The sequence below is a fragment of the Chaetura pelagica genome, unplaced genomic scaffold (genome assembly GCF_000747805.2).
Source record: "Chaetura pelagica isolate M959 unplaced genomic scaffold, ChaPel_1.0 scaffold147, whole genome shotgun sequence".
NCBI classification, from domain to species: Eukaryota; Metazoa; Chordata; class Aves; order Apodiformes; family Apodidae; genus Chaetura; species Chaetura pelagica.
In genome coordinates this window covers 4,586,377-4,605,016 of record NW_009954194.1, presented here as the reverse complement: position 1 = coordinate 4,605,016, position 18,640 = coordinate 4,586,377, and the positions used below count along the sequence as shown (strand labels likewise).

Below are 18,640 nucleotides of genomic sequence, written 5' to 3'. Positions count from 1 at the left end.
ATTCCTGCAGGTTTATCAAGTCATTGATGATGACGCGTTCTCTAAAAGCAGGAACTTTCACTTCAGGCCACTTTCTTCTCTCCAAGGGAACAGCTGGCCTTGTCTTGGGCCTTAGCTATGATAAAATGATATGTCATTGGGCAGCTGATTATCCTGTTTCTTTTAGGCTTGTAAATAAGACCTACATTTCTTAAATCTCTTCTCCCCAGGGCAATCTGCCAACTGTAGAAACAGGACTGTCAATTGTAGGGCAGATCTTCCACCAAAAAGGCTTTGCTGGAAACAAGTGTTTTTTATAGAAAGAAAAGCAAGTTAAGAAGTGCCAGGTTACACACAGCAGGTGTGCAAAGGACAAACCAAACACACTAGAAAAGCAGGAAGCTCTTTTGAACATTAAGACAAAAAAATTTTAGTTGAGAGATCAGGCAAGTAAAAAACCCAAAAAACAACCCAGTCCAAACTAATACTTGTTTTCACTGTAATACTATATTTTTCCATAATTTGACAAGAGGTAGGAAAAAGTCAGTGGAAACTGACACGTGAAAGAAAAGCAACGGAAAGAAACAAAGTTGAAGTACCTGTGCTGGTACAGAATGTCCCAGTTCATCATATACACTCATTGCCATGTTGCTGACAGAAACTGTGACAAAGGTAGTGAGGTTCCAAGCCAGTGGATTATAGACAACAACATACTGGTCCACGTGGGTATCACCTTTATGCACACAAACAAAACCATCAGTCCCTAAAAGTATGTATTTTTAAAATGTGATATTAAAAAGTGTTTGAGAGATGTGTCTAGGAACAACCATCTTACTAAATTTTAACATAAAACTGCACAGTAAAACTTCATGATTGAAAAAAGGAAAATATTTATAGTACTTCATCAAGTCTCTTCTGCTTTATTCTTCACCCAATAAAAAGAGACTGTGTATTCACAAAATGACAACTGAGTTGAATGTAAATGCATTTAGTGAAAATAAGCACCTTACCACAACGCATTACCATGCAGTATTAACTTTATAATTGTTATACAGAAGATCAAGTGAGGATCCTAATTTTAAAACAATCCTGTAAAAAACCAAATTGATCTGTTGCACAGCCCACAGCATTACTTATAATTGATAGTTTTAAAAGTTTCCAAAGTAAAGATAAAAAGGAATGTAATCTTTAGAACAGACTCCTTAAAAATTCCTTTACACTTTTTACAGAAGCTGGCAGTGGACTATGGCAAGACCATTCATCTGTGACTGTGCTTCTTACCAGGCAATCCTATGTTGCATAATTAGTTTAGTAATTGCCCTGATCAGCACCTCTTCCTCTCCTCTGTTATCTAGTTGAGGTCTGAATTTGGGAGCCAGGACCGATATACGCACTGGGGCAGGGCTTGGTCTAACATCAGTTTAAATGTTCTGGTTTCAGATGCTTGAGATCTGAAAGCTCATAAATTCATCTGAGTTTGCCTCAGGTCCAGCAGGTCTCATAAAGCAAACAGGATCTTCCAGCTGTGGCTCATAGAACTTACATGGTACATAATATATTGATTGTTTTCAAGGAAAACACAATTGCTTTCTTAAGTTAGCCTGAAAACCAGAAAAGCTGCATTAAAAAGTACCTGGTATTCCTGAGTCTTCACTGTAAGCAGAAGAATAGACCTCTCCATTCTTCTTCGCATTGTTCATGTCAAAGATTATGGAAGCCATGAGCTTCTTTACATTGAACATTCCATACATCAAGTTATTAATGTACATGTCCTTCACCTTGGGAGACTCTGTGCCTGTTATACCATCGTGGTGCTGGACCTTACATTTAAAAGTAGTTTGAAAGGTCACAATGCAGTAGGATGACAACTTCAGGTTTGCATTTGTATTAACACAGTCCACTAACCTTCAGACATAGAACTTAAAACAATAAGGTATTATATTCACAGATTCATGCTTTGCCTATTCCAAATTGCTATATATAGAATGAAATGGTCAAAGACAAGATGCACAGACTTCCTTCTACACATAATCCTCTTTTAATATTTAGAAATTACTAAATTTACATGCTTAGAGGAAAAAAAGTTACCAAAACCCAAGAATGTAACAAAAATACTGTAACAAGACAGGTTTTGCATTTCCTACTAAGATCTAGTAAGTAACTTAGCTGACAAAATATTTATTACCAGCAATAGGACCAAGGCCTGTAAATGGTTAATGGTATGAGGCTGCTCACTTAGCTGCTGAACTTGGAATAAACACATCTGCTCTTCCTCTTGTAACTTGCAGAGGTTTAGAAGAGATAAGTAGCTTTCATTTAGTTCAGTTTTTGTTTATTTTTAAAAATCATTTTGGAAATAATAAAATGAAACATTAAGAAAAGGAATTTGACATGCAAAGTTTAAAACGCACACCCTTTTACCAGCTGAAGAAAACATTTGCCAGTATCTGTGTCTTGAATAGCTAAGGAGCTAAGGTCATGTTTCATGACAGTTTTTTGAAAAATTGCTTTATGTTTACTTATGACTTAATAAAAGGGAGAGTTATTTCTAAAAACATACAAAAACATTGAGATACCTTAGCTGAAATACTTAAGCAAAACTTTGCTTTTGGGCAATAAACATTTTCATTCAAATTAAAAACCAGATCGATCTTTACCTCTGAAACTGCCCATCTAAGGCTCTGAAGTTGCTTTAAGGCTTTACATTTGCAAATAGAACTTGCTGGGTGTTTCTGGACATACTGTGCAAAAAAGGACTCTCCAGCATAAAGCAGTGAACTTGCCCTCCTTGCGATTCCCTTTAACGTGCTCCGAGAAGTATAAAACCCAGTCCATGCTTGAAAGGGCTCTGTTAAGAGTTGAACAGATTCAATGCAAGCCAAAATTTCAGTCAACACTTCTTTGTTACTTATTAGACTGCTACTGTATAGCAACTTACATAAAACCAGCTGAGAGTTTACACATCAGCGATCACATGGAATGGCCATAAGGCCTACAAAGAAACACATCTATAAAAGTACACTTTGGAAAACTATAATCTTTCCTACAGGCATCATACCATAAGTGTTGATAAAAAGCTGTAATCAACCACTTAAGTTTACCTGTGTTTGCAGAAATGTCTTCTTTATGGATCTGCACAAAACAACTGTTGACATTTCACTGAAGAATATTCTATTACTCATTAATAAAGCAAGTGTGTTATAATCCTTGGTTACTGCTTGATACACGCTCTTTGTATTCCCCCTTTTAGTCAAAAGGGGTTATCTTACATTTAATTTCCTCAAAATGGAGTAGAAACAGTGATGACCGACTAAAATCATTACCCCAAACTACTGCAGCCCTTTAAACTACATCAAAAGATGCCCTCAAGCGGTCAGTGTAAAGTATTTCAACAGTTAATTTGTGCTAATGTTCCAGTATCCCATAGAGCAAACCAGGAAAACAAGTATTTGTTTTTAAAACCTCCAAATCTCTACTTAGTGGATTTTTTTTTATTGAGGATTTTTTTTTTTTTTAAAAGGTACCACTGATAGATTTTCCAGAGAGAAGTTGCAGGAAGTGCTTTGTAAAGTACATATATGCAACTGTAACAATCTGCTATCAAGCCTAGGATCAAAGACAACAATTAGAAAATGGAGTCTTTTGCTCAGAAACTTCAGGAAAACTATTGTGAGCCTGAAAAATGCTAGAAGCTTAAATAGAATTACTTCTATTTCAGTTTTCAAGGTTAGAAGCAGAAGAGTCTCCTATGCAGTACAATGAGTGTAGAGTGGAAAAAGTAACACTTATCTGGGACTTAAAACTTGAGTTTCCAAGGCATATGTCAGAAGTGACACTGAGCCCAATAAGTGACTCATAATAAATGGCATAGAAAGAATGAGAGAGGATTAATCATCAAGAAGCAAAACAGTATGTGGGAGAAAGAGCACTCAAATCTATACTGCAATTGCAAGGCACAGAAAGCCATTTGGGGAAGAAATTGCATCTGTGTGTGGGCACTCACCTGGAACATTGAAGGTGCTGCCATTATGCAAGCTAATAACAACCAACTACTGTCTGTAAATTATGCCAAATGATACAGGTAAGAGTCCAGATGTAAAAGGATATTAGCACTTAAAACTGGGAGTTTGTTTGTCGGCATGTTGTTAGGTATGACATGATCCCTGGAGAGAAGGGAGTAAGGGATCTGTCCGTGCAATGATTCACAGGAAGCAATAGTTATTTTTATTCATTTAAAATTTAACAGACACATTACAGAATATTGGTTGTGTAAGATAAATTTGGGTTGTAATAGTCTGAGATACATATCCACAGAGCCAAAAAGATTGTGAGGAAGTAGTAGTAGCTACAATTATATAGAAAGGCATTTTAATGATACCAAAGATAATTTAATGATAATCCAGGCAATGAATAAAATTAATGAGTTCAGAAACTGAGAAGTCAGCTGTGTCTTCTCTCCAAGTACTTCAATATGAGACCTGAAAGGGTAGATTTACTGGGGAAAAGGATGCCATACTTTGGGTACGGCATGCCTTCTTTCATATGCTCCCAGCACTTTCCAGCTCTGCTTGAAAAGCTAAAGTAATGCAGCAGGTAAGAAGCAAGCAAGCAACGAGCAACTGCAATGCATTTGTGTCACATCATAGTATAAAATTTCAGAAATACAGAACTTAACACTATTTTCTGTGACGAAAAAGACAATTTCCTAGAGCTACAAGATACATAAAGGGTTCACCTATATTAGCATTTATTTGGACCAGAAAGATGCTTTTGATGTGAATCTATAAATTGCCCTTATCTAGTAGGCTTTGCTTTATATAAAAGATTGGTTTTGGAGCTCACAAACTGGCTTCCTAATGGTATGTAATAAGCATTAATGGGCATTCAGTCCTTATGACCAGATTATACATAATTCCAAGAAAACTGGATACAGTGTGGACATCAAATCCTCAGCACAGTTTCACTTTGGTGACTCCTATTCCACTGCACTAACAAAGAAGTACCCTGAGAGCTTTCAGACTGCCTTGCTCCCTTGGTTACCTGCCTTGTTTCTCCTTCAGACATTCATAGATTACTCCATGTCACATTTCCCATATCTGCTCTAATATATGCCTAATCCAGTTCTTTTAAATGGTAACAATGGGACATGACTCTACTTGGCCATGAATCCGTTTCTAGGTATCTTTCAGTTTATCAGTTTTCTTTCAGTTCCCTGGATCCTGGAGCACTGGGTGCTTACTACAGCTCATTTTTGGGAAAGGAGAGGTGTAATATGCACATCTAATACTACAGAATACCTAGGAGACTACAGGTTTTTTGTGCATGCTAATGTGTGGGAAGCAGATAAAAGAATTAATTTCAAGTTAAATGACCAAACATGAAAGAAATAGTCAAAATCTGTATTTGAAGCAGAATGAGTCCTAGGATTTCAGCTTAGAGAGTTAAAATCATAGAGCGTTTTGGGTTGGAAGGAACCTTTAAAGGTGATCTTGTCCAAACCCCAACAACAGGCAGGGATATCTTCAATTAGATTAGGTTGCTAAGTCAGACAGGATCCCTTTAACGTAGTGAGAGACTTCTGGTATCAGCTGTGCTGGTACACCTCTATGAAGCACCTTTGCTATCACTGCTGTTTGCTAACCAGCTCGCAGTGTAGAACATGCTTTGCAGTCTTTTTTCCTTCACCTAGCCCCTGAAACACCTTACTGAATTGCAGCTAGGTGGCCTAGGCCTACAGGTTTCTCTCACTGCTCAGTGTTTTCACTATAATGGAACCTGATTAGTGCAGTGCCTATACATTTCTTCAGGTCATCAAAATCATTTGGATGACATTACACACATTAATATACCTTGTCTTTATCCTTCCTTTGTATTCTATTGTTATTCAAAGACAGCAAAACAAAATCTCAAGTTAGATTTCTTGCCAAGTTTGCCTATTTCTATAGTCTTTTTCTTTCAGGGTCTCTTCCTCCACCCATTGCTTCCAATTGTCCCAAAGAAATATTCCAGCTGCTGCCCTGCCACCTTTCTTCTACCACTAAGTTGGGATCAACTTATCTATTTGATGACACCCTGGTACTGTAAATAAATGTTATAAGGAGATTTTCCTCTTACTTTATTTCTCATTTTCTCAATTTCCCTTTATTAAAATTTTAAAAACGCACATTTAAGGCAGACGTTATGCAGCTGTGAACGTAGTTACCTGTTGAATATGGAAGGAAGTCTTGAGAGTCTCGAATTTCCCATGTTAGATTTCTGCTATAAACTGCTTGGAAGTAATCACCAACAGTGGCATACTGGACAGTCACTCCAAGCTCATCAGAATGATTGTTAATATAATCCAACAGCAGGTCCATGTTGGAGTACTGAACAGATGCATTAAAGAATTGTTTGTCACAGCCCTGAAATTTCAAAACCAGAACAGTCAAATTACTTTGGGTCATGAAATTCAGAAGGATCTTTTTGAACACTAGTCTATGTCAAAGTGGTATGTATTTTGATCTTCACTGCCCATATAGAAGTAATTTGCAATAAAATGTAAAGAATGGGTAGGGTTATCAGCTGATAATCAAAGAGCATTACAGATGAGGGGAGGTGTGTTGACACCATATTGTGCAAGAGCATGAAACTTCATGGTAGCAACTGGAAGATGCATTCATGCATGCCTGGAAAGACCACCTTTGTTTCTTTTCACACTGCATTTCTGCCACTTAGCAGAAAGTAAGGAAATTCTTATTTTCTGTTGTTAACAATGCTTACAAATTTAGGAAGTGAAACAAAAAAAATGTGGACAGAGATCCCTGTAGTACAAATGTAACACAATGTGCTGCTGAGGCCCCATTATGACAGTAGACTATGGTACTTCTGATGTCCATCCAGAGTTGAGAAAAGTGATACACTGGGTATTAAAGCCTTTTTTTTTTTGAGCATGCTCCCACAACTTGCCTCATGTTTTGAAGGTGTCTCAATACAGACTATCTGCACGCACAAACATTTAAAAAAACTAATCTAAGACTAAACATAACTAATCACACCTTGTTCACCTACAACAGTTGAACAGCAAAAAGACAGTCAGCCATGGCACCATGTGTATTCTTACAGTATCAGAAATAGGCATCAGTACAGGCATCCATCTGAAGCACAACAACATGCTAAGAAAAGTTGTTCACACCAAAAGGCCAAATTGAAGCCTTCCAACACAGACAGCAGCTTAATGCATCCTCATCTTCACATCTCTGTGCTTGAGATAGAGAAAATTGCACAAGTTTCATTTTCAAAATAAAGATGCTCCCAGCTATTTGCCTTCAAAGCTTAGCAGATTTTTTTTTTTGAGCATGCTCCCACAACTTCTGCCTTATGTTGAAGGTGTCTCAATACAGACTATCTGCACGCACAAACATTTAAAAAAACTAATCTAAGACTAAACATAACTAATCACACCTTGTTCACCTACAACAGTTGAACAGCAAAAAGACAGTCAGCCATGGCACCATGTGTATTCTTACAGTATCAGAAATAGGCATCAGTACAGGCATCCATCTGAAGCACAACAACATGCTAAGAAAAGTTGTTCACACCAAAAGGCCAAATTGAAGCCTTCCAACACAGACAGCAGCTTAATGCATCCTCATCTTCACATCTCTGTGCTTGAGATAGAGAAAATTGCACAAGTTTCATTTTCAAAATAAAGATGCTCCCAGCTATTTGCCTTCAAAGCTTAGCAGATGCTTGAGGAAATGGCCAAGGAGCCTCTATTTTCTTTTCAATCTCATCTTCCACCCCAGCCTTTACCTGATGAGCTCAAGGAGTTGAACCTCATGAGCTGAACCCATTCAGCTCCTGAATGAGTTGAACCTGATGAGTTCAACTGAACTGAGGCTACTACTCTCCTTTCTCTTTCCCAGATATGAGTGCCAGCCCCATCTCTTCCCCATTTACTAGGTGTATCAAGTTAGGTGACTGTCACATCCGTTAAGTATGCCAGCAAACAGGCCTGCTCCTCAGACCTGATCAGAAAAGTGGAAATTCTACTTCCAAAATAGTAAAGTTTTTCTGAGATACCGAGATATCTTCTGCATGCATATAGCAGAAACTGGAAAACAATTCCAGACTGGAATGAGCTACTAAAACGTATCAAACCAAATAATGAAAAGTGCAGCTGTCAGTGCAAAGAAGACCTTCTAATGTACACTCCAACTAAATTTGTGAGGAATAAGTAACATCTTTACCAGTCAGAACTACTTCATATTTAAAAAGCACCACTTTCAACTCAGGGTCCAAGAATTCCTCATGAAAAGTAGACACTTTGCACGACAGAAGGGGATGTGCTGAGCTGGTAGACCCTGCTCAGTGACCCAGAAAACAGTAGCTGAGGAGCACTGCAGCTCTGTTAGAACAAGGATTTCCAGAAGAACCTGCTGTAGTCATCCACTCATTAGCTGAACAAAATTATGCACAGGAATGCTGTACATTACTGTACAGTTAGTTCAACCACACAAGCCAAAAAACATCTCAAGGATCAGCTCCAGCCCTGAAGGCAATTCCATGCCTCCTCCTTCAGCTGCTGCTATGGCCTCTAGCTAGACAGGTTTGAACTTTTACAGTGCCCCCTCCTGCACAACTAGGTGCTTCAGATCATGAACAAACACTTGTTTGTCCATATAACTTATCACAAAAGTGCCTGAATGGGAAGGTGTGTATTTCCTGATTTTTTAACAGATGGAAAAAAAATAAAATCCAAGTCCTCCAAACTATTTTTTTATCATTAAAAAATAGCTAAGCTTAGCAACAGAAGCATCCATGATTCTATTTTTCTATTTACTTCTATTTACTTCTTTACATAGATGTATCAAAGAATAACAAACTTTAATTACTTTGTTTAAAGGTCATTATCACAGGCAAACAAATCAGCATTTCAGGGACTGAAATCTTCTTACATTACTGCAAAACTGCAGGTTCAGATCTAGACATTTGGAATTTGTTTGTACTATTCTAAACTCCCTCCTCCCCCTTCTAACATGACTTTCACTATAGCACTACTACAGATTTTTTTATCCCACTTCTCCCCTCACCCTCCACAAAAAAATAAATCAATCTAAGCAGTGTCACAAACACAGGAGAAAAACAAATCAGCGACTCAAAGCTGCATCAGTCAGAAAATGTTTGGTTTCTCAGCAACAACAGATTTGTGGTGAAATGGCCAATTTAACACACATCATGTTTAATATTGTAATTATGAGACCTACAGCATTCATCAAAATGCAAAATCAGACTGCATATTCAGTTTTAGAAAACATTTTTTTCTTAGGAATCACACAGAATCACAGAGTGGTTGGGGTTGGAAGGGATCGATGAAGATCATCTAGTCCAACCCTCTGCTAGAGCAGGATCATCTACAGTAGATCCCACAGGAACACATCCAGATAGGTTTTGAATGTCTCCAGAGAACGAGACTTCATGACCTCCCTGGACAGCCTGTTATGGTGCTGTTACTCTAACAGTAAAGAAATTTTTCCTTATGTTTAACTTGAACTTCCTATGCTCCAGCTGTGCTCATTGCCCCCTGTGCTGTCATTGGACACTGCTAAAAAGAGACTGAATCCACCTTCTTGACATCCACCCCTTATTTATTAGTGTTGATGATAGTCCACCTCAGTCTCCTCTTCTCCAGGCTAAACAGACCCCGCTCTCTCAGCTGTTCCTCATAGGCCAGATGCTCCTCTAATCATCTTTGTGGCCCTGTGCTGGACTCCTTCCAGTAGTTCCATATCCTTCATGAACTGGGGAGCCCAGAATTGGGTGCAGCATTCCAAATGTAGCCTTACCAGAGCAGAGCAGAGGGGGAGGGTAACCTCCCTTGACCTACTGTCTGCACTCTTCTTAATGCACCCTGGGATGCACTGGCATTCTTGGCCACAATGGTAAATTGCTGGCTCCTGGTCAGCCTGTTGACCACCATAGACCCTGAGGTCCTTTTCCCCAGAGCTGCAGGACTTAAAAATAGCTAGAGCATGGCAATGCTATGTGTACACATACGACATACTTAACACAGCATATTGCTGAAAAAAGTGGATGAGCAAGCTGAGATATGCTTAGGTTTCTAACTAAAAGACAAAGAAAATTACCACACACGAGTTTGAAAAGACTTTGTCTACCTAATGCATAATACATTTTCCTGTAATGCTACCATTTTTAGTACACTGACAGTGCACTTACCCAAGGCCACAAAACGTCACTTGTTCGGAACCAGGCTGCTCTCTCCTTAATGTTTGCCACCATAGTTTTCGCATAGAGAGGGAGATTAGTATCTGTAACAGGGAGACTCATGTTTGGATAAACACCATCTTTTGGTGGATCTGGGAAAGTTGCAATGCCATTCCAATAAAACCCTGACCTAAGTAGGAGAAAGCAACAGGCTATAAATGGGATTTATTCAACTGTGAAAAACACATCAAAAAGCGTTGGGATAAAATGCAGACACAGGGAATAAGAAGTAAAAAAATTCAGTTTACATTATTTGCTACTATTTAGGTTTTAGTGTTTATTTGAGAAAGGTTGTCCAGGTTCCTTTTCACACTGTGCAACCTTCCAAGTCCCTGCTGCTTGCTGGCATAGAACAAAGAAATCACAGTACTAAACAGTAAGCTTTATAATAATGAGGATGTTGCCCCAAGTACACTTCCTTTACAAACACTATTTTACTGGATGAGCCAGTGAGCAAAATAAACTTTTCAAGACCTCTCCAATTTTATCAGAAAGTGAATGGAAAATTTTAGTCACTTTAGTTAATACACAGCCCAATATAATGCAAAAAATCTCCTGTAGAAAACCAGTTAGCAACAACCAAGTCCAAACTGAGTTTCTCAGAGTTTTTAAATCTTAACTTTCCACACAGAGAAATAAAAACTCAGTCCTGCACTTTCTGTTTATAGCAACTGATTTGTTTCACATTTTTATTCTCTATTTCTTTGATAAGGACTGACATGATACACAGAAAGCTATACCTGTCTTGCAAGCCTCCTGGTGCTAGAAAACATTATTTTGAAGTATTTTTAATGCCTGTCAACAGTGCTACTTTTGAGCACTCAATTGTTAAAATCCTGAGCAAACCTCACGTATTATGGTGGGCAGCTTTAGTGCTTAATAATCCTCTCTCAGACCTACAGAGTCTAGACATCTCCTCGACCTGTTGCAGGTCAGGAGAAAGCAGTAGAACACTGCTGAAAGAAAACAGTCAAAGAAAATGCTTGAGCTCCATCAGTGTAAACTCTCCAAAGTGATCAGCATTTCTGTCTATTTGGGAAATATTCAGACCTGTTTGAAAAAGGTATTTCTGATGGGGTACAGTAGCTGTACTGATCCATAACATGGGTGAAGATCTCCTGTCTTTCAGATAAGGAAGGAGAGCCCTGCCATACAAATTGAAGTTTCTGGAAAACAAAAAGTTAAGAAACCATTACCCCTGATGAAAAGCACAGAAATAACATTATTAGCAATTTAATACTTCAGAGTCTCCATCTTCCCTTCTACCATCTGAATTACTTTAAGTGCTTTTATTTAAGACCAGACAGTGGTACCTCAAGCAAAGTCACATACTATATATAGGAGGCTCTCATATTGTCTCTGTGTGTTCAATTTGATAAGAGGAGAGCAGGCAGGACACTGCTGGCTAGTGCTAAAATCCAGATGTAACCCTAGCTTATCACAGGCATTACACATCACTTGTTTCAGTGGGAGCTGAACACCTATAAAAAAGGAAAGATCCAGATGTACTCTGGATTGCACTGTAGACAGTGGGAATCCATGTTTAACAAACTGAAACAGAATTTTTACAGTTTTGGAATCCTCCAGATTATCAGGTGCCAGAAGAAAAATTAGATGGAAAAATACTGTCAAAAGCTCATAAAAGATGTTAGCAGAAAGAAAGTATTGCAATTCACTGCAAACATAAGGTGGTAGGTTCTGGCTTCACCAAATTGAATAGGAAAAGCAAAACATGAAACACAAGCTGAATTCAGAAAAAAATTATTAGCTGCCACTCCAACTGACCTAGTTAATATCACTTGTACAGGCACAAATACATGTTCCAAGCATAACAACCAGTGTACCCAAACATATATACTACACTTTAAAACTCTCTATGAAAAAACAACAGATCTTCCCAAGGGACACTGAAACACATTCTAGATGCCTCCAGTTCCAACACTCAAACTTATTATCCACTTATACCTTGCCAGTTGCCCACATTTTAAAATCTTCTTCATGCTAGTCTATATTTTATCCTTGACCAGAAGTCATGAAGATAGTACTGAGCACATTACATGGATTCAATATATTTCACTATTACCACATGCAATCATTATGTCAATTTTAGAGAAGAAAACCCCAGTTTCTCTTTCCCAGTTCAGAGAGATGCTTATCTTGATGTCATAGTTTAGATTTCCATTAGCAGAGACTGGCATCCTAAGGGTGTTCTTACCTTGTTTTTCTGCATGTCAGCCTTCAGATCATAGTCAATCCGAGAAATAAGATGAGCATTAAAACCAGCCAGAGCAAAAAGAGTTGGTGTTGTAGCTGACGCTCCAAAAGGGTCAACATGCCAAGAAAACTGAGGCCTGATCCCAAAAGTTTCATACAAAAATCCATGGCCTTCTGTAAAGTAAAATGTAATTATGTTAGGAACACTTCTACAAGTTCTTTTTATAAATTTAATAGGCATATCGTATTACAGATAATCACTTAAAGGATATCTCCTTGTTGCAGTTTTCCAAAGCATTTAAAATTCCAGGAATTTAATGAATACATTAAATTTAACAAATACAGCAGAAAGTTCCACCCCAACATTATTTATTTTGCTACGCCAAGTATCACTTATTAACATCATAAAAGGTCAGCAGCAGGAAGGAATTATGATTAGAGACAGGCCTGGGAAAAAGCACTTGGATATAGATTAGGTTAAGGATAATAGGTTGGAGTCTACATGAAAACAACCAAGCTGAGTTTTCGTTCATGTCATTAAAGAAAAAAGCCAAAGGTTTATAGCAATCTTGATATAAGATATTCTTTATAATCAATATTATAATTTTGTATTTAAATTAGCTTCAAAAAAAGAAACACACAAACCAGAGAGACCCGAGAACAGAATAAACTCAGACAAACCTTTTAAATGAAAGTAAACCAACCAGCTAAGAACTCCATTCAGAACTCCAGTATATCATAATAGGATCCTCATTATCATTAAAAAAAACCAAACACACCATATTGCAGATCTTAGTTTCATAGGTCTGGAATTGCACTCAGAACTATTTGCAAATACAACCGTATCTTCCCCATTTTGGACTAACTTAATTTCAAATTTTGATATCAAGTTTGAATAACTGAAGTTGCAAAGCATTGCCTTTTTACTTAATCTTTCTCATAGTCAACATCTTCCCTAGCAATACCTTTGACAAGCACATTTTAGGCAGTGTTTGCTAAGCTTTCCCAAAACACAGCTGGCTGGACAGTCAAGAGAAGATGTGAAATGTAGACTGGGTTTGCACTGGCTTTGTCTCCTAAAGACAAACTCCACACACGGTGCAAAGATATGGGTTTTTTTGTTTATATGTACTCAAACTAAGAAAATTGAGGAGGAAAAAAATGGGAATTCTAAAACACATTAATACTTTTTGTTCCTGATAAATAAATTGCCAAACTTTCATTTTATTTTATTTTTTAAAGTTGTAAACAGAATAGAATATTAAACTAGAAATAATATTTTTTTGCAATTAAGTCCAATGAAAGAAAAAGCTGTATTTGCATTTAACAAAAAGACTCTGCAGCCAATATTAGTCTTCTCTTCGGAGAAGTCCTGGGTTCTGTGTACTAAGCCCATATAACAACCTTTAAGCACAGGAGTCAGCTGAGGGGAACAAAAAAATGTTCATTCCCTCTCTTCCTCTTGGCCAGAATGTGTGATGTGGTGACTCACTGAGACACAAAAGCAGCTGCTCTCCCTGTGCTCCTGCTAAACACTGACAAGGCCAACGGTGCTGCATAGTCATATTCAGCAAATGGTACAAGTGTTTTACCCTTTAACCTCCCATGTAGAAGCTGTCCAGAGTGTAGCCCTGAAATGGGCAGGTTTTATCTCAGCCATGACAGACAGCTGGTGCTAATACATCCCCTCCCACCCCAAAAAAGCATGCTATTCCCTCACGGCCTATTACGGGCATCTGTAGCACAGTGGTGGAATGATTTATCCTGTTTCTTTTTTCATTAACCAGATGGAGACAAACCCAAATACTAAAAGACTCAGTTTAAACCATCAGATGGAGAGGTGTAACATACACAAGGCTGGAAACAGAAACTGGAAGAATGAAATGGAAAACAGTTTAACTCTTCGGAATAAGCACCTATTTCTAACCAGGGCTGCTGATAATGATTACAAAATGGCAGTTTCTTCATCAAGCAAGTCTCCCAACTAAGTTCAGATGACCTCACTGACATTCATTGGACTGCATTCTGCTGAAGACTTTACCTGAACAGTAACACCTCCCCACACACTGAATGCCAGGTATTTTCTTCCAGAGCGTTTCACACCCACAATTTCACCATAACTATCTGCTCAGGAACTTAAGCTCTCAAACACACACACAAGGCCACTGCTCATTTAAACTGCAAGCCAGCTTTCAGGAAGTTCTCCACTCATTGCAGAACTGTTGGGTGTTGGGTTTTTTTTTTTGTTTGTTTTTTTAAGCAAAGATTTTTATACAGATAACTCATGGACTAGTAAAAATACAAGATGCTTTAATTGGGTCTTAAAGAGCAGGAAAATAAGAAAAAAAATGGGGTGGAGAAATGAAAAACAAACAAAACTGCCCAAGGTCATAACAATTAAAAGTTAAATGCAAATATGCATACCCGTCAACTGTAAAATTTGATCATCAACTAGTGTCACAGCTTCATCATGCATCACTTGCCCTCCAATGACAAATTCCAGTTGTCCCTCCTGAAGTAACTGATGGACCTACGATATTGAAATTAAGAGACAGAACATACACATAATTTCAGTCTTATCCAAAAAGACTACAAGTTCATTTCAGATCACAGCCCATTACCTATACAAAACACTTGTCAAGAAGGCATCCAGGACAAAAGCAGAGTAAAAGGCTGTCTGTACTGCATGCTATCAAAAGGGGAAGCAGGGAAAAAAGTGTATTAATGCACTGTACGGTGCGTTGATTTACCCAGCATACACTGAAACCAGGTAGCAGGCACAAAGGCTGGACTGTCAGGTAAACCTTGACCTTCTGGTGTTTCTCAGTAGGGCAATTATTGTGCCCTTATACTATCTAAACACCAGACTTGTCCCCAGAAACTACACTGGCAGCAGCCTAGAGTCCTGCTTCAAGGCAACTAGAGCTGAAGGATTAAAACAGAAATAGTAGTATTTCTCCTAAAGTCTTCCTCCTGCTGCATCTGTCTTGGCTTAGGAAAGGCACATGGTGGCTGGATGAGAGAGCAATATGCAAAACCATACAAGCAGCAAAGACCAGGCTCCCAGAGTTTCATTTTGTCTGCTACCTCTGTAACATTTTGGAGGCTGAGATCTCTGGGATCCAAGGGGGAAAACAGAGTGCGTCATCACACTGTGGCCACAAATACATCCCTTCTACTCTGAATGCATCTACCTTGCATGGACAGGCTGCTCAACCTGAGAGACAGAACACAATACTAAGAAATAGCTATCTCATATATAGCAGGTTTGCTTGCCTGATAATCCCACTGCTAACCTTCATTTCTGGTCTCTTTTTCCTAATTTAAAACTGCCAATGTATTATGGCCTGTTCAACCATTCAGGGTTGGCTTTTTGTTTTTTTTTTTTTTTTTTTAATTTCAGCCACTAGAAGCAAACACGCTGTCAAGTACAACTTTAAGCAAATGTGCTGGACAAAGTAGGGAACAGTGTTTGGCGGGAGGGAGTAACAATCTGTTCCCCCTTCTAGAGGCATTACAGAGTTTTCTGTTCTTGTAGTTATTTCACCATCCAGAACTTCAAAGAAGCCTCAAACTTCCAAAAAAGAAAATTTGTATAAATGTGTTTTAATCTCTACTTATTTTTTTTTATCTGTCATGTAGGATGCCATATCCAGAACTATTATGTTTATTTCCCCAGGAACCTTCAGTGAATGCCCCTGTGTCTGCTCAGATAAGATGCCAGATTGTCAATTTTGATTATAATCATTTCTCTCCTTCACAATGTTGTGAAAACGCTTCAGGGCTCAGCATTCATAAATTAGTTCCAGCTGACTGTGGTGACTGATTAGCATGCTGGGAGACCAGATAACTGATATCTGGTGTCAGCACAGAACCAGTCCTAACCTACATGAAAAGCATCTGTAGCTATAATTCACCATTCGGGTGAATGTCCAAAAAAGATACCTCTGATCCAAACTTGGAGCCACAGAAATGTTTTGGTTTGGTTTTGAACATAAGTTTTGTGGAACCACTGAGAGGCTGAAAACACAAGACAAATAATTCAAGTTATGTAAATACCTAATCCTAGGGGGAAAAAAACAACAAGACAAACCCAAAACAACAACAAACAAAACCAAACCAAAATACCCCAAAAAACCCCAATTCAAAACTCACAGTATGTCTAATGACAAGGACTTTTGTGGGAAAAACTGGGCAAAAGGAAAGAGGAACCAAGCAAACAGGCACCAAGCAAACAGGCATAGCAGTAACTGCTACACCACATCAACGTCCTTGGGACAACCACTACTTACCTTATATTAACTCACCTCTATGAACTAGATAGAACTGGCTACACATCTTTTTTCCCCTAGTTAAAACACCCAGACATCAAGCCAGATTATGGCAATAGGAGTAGTTCATACAAGAAAATATTGTGTAAGTAACATTCACCGAGAACTAAGAGGTTCACATCTGGCTGAACACTACTTCAACACATTCACCCCTATTTATTCTCTTCCCTGAAATGTTCAATCAGCTTCAGTACTCAGGCCATATCTTATACTAGTTTTTCATGCTTCCGATTTAATCCCAAGTAATAATTCAAAAAGAAACTAGAATTAAACCCAGTATTTCGAGCAAAATACTAAATTAAGAAAAAGAAATAGGAAATGATAGAATTAGAGAGGCTGTAGTACAGAAAATCATTAAAGCTAGAGTTCAAGTGGAAAAAGCAGGACAGTAATCAGACTGACCTAATTTCAAGGCCAAATATTTGCAACTTGCTAATGTTAAATACATGTTACTTCTCAGCAGTAGAGTTTTCTAATTAAATACAAGGACAAGAAAATTGTCCTGCAACAGGCAAGTATGGACAAAGTGCCTACACAAAACGAGTGAGCTGCCTATACACAGCAAAAGCTCTCATACAAAGGACAGCTGCACACGGGTTGTAAGCTGTTATTTAAATACTAAACATTACAGAATATTCAGAATTTAGTGAAGGAATAGGTTGAAAAAAAACACAAGAGAAGCCTTTTCTACATGACACTTCAATATCTAGTGCTTTAAACTGAAATATAAAGTACTGCAAGTAATATGCTGCTGTTGGCTGGACCCTAGTAAGAAAACAGACCATGGTGCTCTGAGTGTATATCCTCTGGTTTTAGGGTCCAAAAGCTTAAATATCTTACACTGCAATGCAAAACATGACCCACTGCTAGGCTACAGCCCAGTCTTTGATTTCATCATGTTTGCTTCATGCCAGAGGAAAGAAGAAATGACAAAATTTCTCAAAGACTTCAACAGGAAAAAAAAATCCTCAAAGGGATCTCAGCTTAGAAATAAACAAACTCAAGAAACATTTATTGCTGTTGAATCTACAGTCACTTCTTTGCTGCATTATCCTTGTTTACAAATGGCAGGGTTTTCAGCAGTATATAACTGGAAAGAAAAAAAGTTCCTTCTTGTAAGCAGTGTTAGGCAACAGTTTATAAGCTTCAGATGTTTAACAGGTATCGATGCAACCTCTTTCAGAATCACCGACATCTTACACTAGCGTGTCCCCAAATAAGAAAGTCACTGACGAAACAAGAGCTGCAAAGTGTAAAGAGTCTTCAGTGCAAAGGTTGCTACCTCCTACTGCTCTAATCTATGGCTGAGGTTTTAACCTTTTGCAACTGCCTTCAGAGCTAAAGTCCCTTCAGAATAAATAGCAGGCTAAGAGAAGACTTGCACAAGACCTGTGTAAAAAGCAAATGGTGAAGTACTTTGTCCCTCCTTGCCCTCTAAAAAGAGTGTGGATTCTTTGATAGCAGGAAGCATGGCTCTAGTACAACTCACCTGCTGCTTCTGCGTATCTGTGGCCACTGAATCCCACCAGAGTCGAAAGAATTCCTGCTCCACCGCAATAAATTTGCGCTGCTTTCCTTTCATTAGCTCTTCCACAACCGATGTGTAGACATTTGCTGCATAAGCATGCATACTTTCCTGCAAAAAAAGAAAAAGTAGAAAACAAACTCAATTTTGCCTGTATTAAATGGATTGTTTTCAACACTCATTGGGCTTGGGAAGAGAGATCAAAGACCTCACGTTCATTGTGCATTTCCTTTGTACACTCAGAAGGATCAAGTTCCCTCTGACTATATATAGCTCATGGGCCCTTCTGCTCCAAAACACATCTTCGGCCTGGAGACCTCATGTGTAA

The 18,640-nt window shown here is 38.3% G+C and overlaps 1 protein-coding gene across 1 annotated transcript in view; it reads right to left on the bottom strand.

Moving 5' to 3' along the window:
- Positions 1-18,417, bottom strand: part of MAN2B2 (mannosidase, alpha, class 2B, member 2) — a 28,055-nt gene extending 9,638 nt beyond the window's left edge. The window contains exons 1-9 of the mRNA XM_010003116.1: positions 18,277-18,417; positions 14,881-14,986; positions 12,458-12,630; positions 11,293-11,408; positions 10,195-10,372; positions 6,182-6,380; positions 2,637-2,827; positions 1,613-1,799; positions 579-712 (exon numbers count right to left, since the gene is read on the bottom strand). Coding sequence (XP_010001418.1) covers positions 579-712; positions 1,613-1,799; positions 2,637-2,827; positions 6,182-6,380; positions 10,195-10,372; positions 11,293-11,408; positions 12,458-12,630; positions 14,881-14,986; positions 18,277-18,417 — 1,425 coding nt within the window. The remainder of the gene's footprint in view (positions 1-578; positions 713-1,612; positions 1,800-2,636; positions 2,828-6,181; positions 6,381-10,194; positions 10,373-11,292; positions 11,409-12,457; positions 12,631-14,880; positions 14,987-18,276) is intronic.
- Positions 18,418-18,640: the final 223 nt, after the last annotated feature.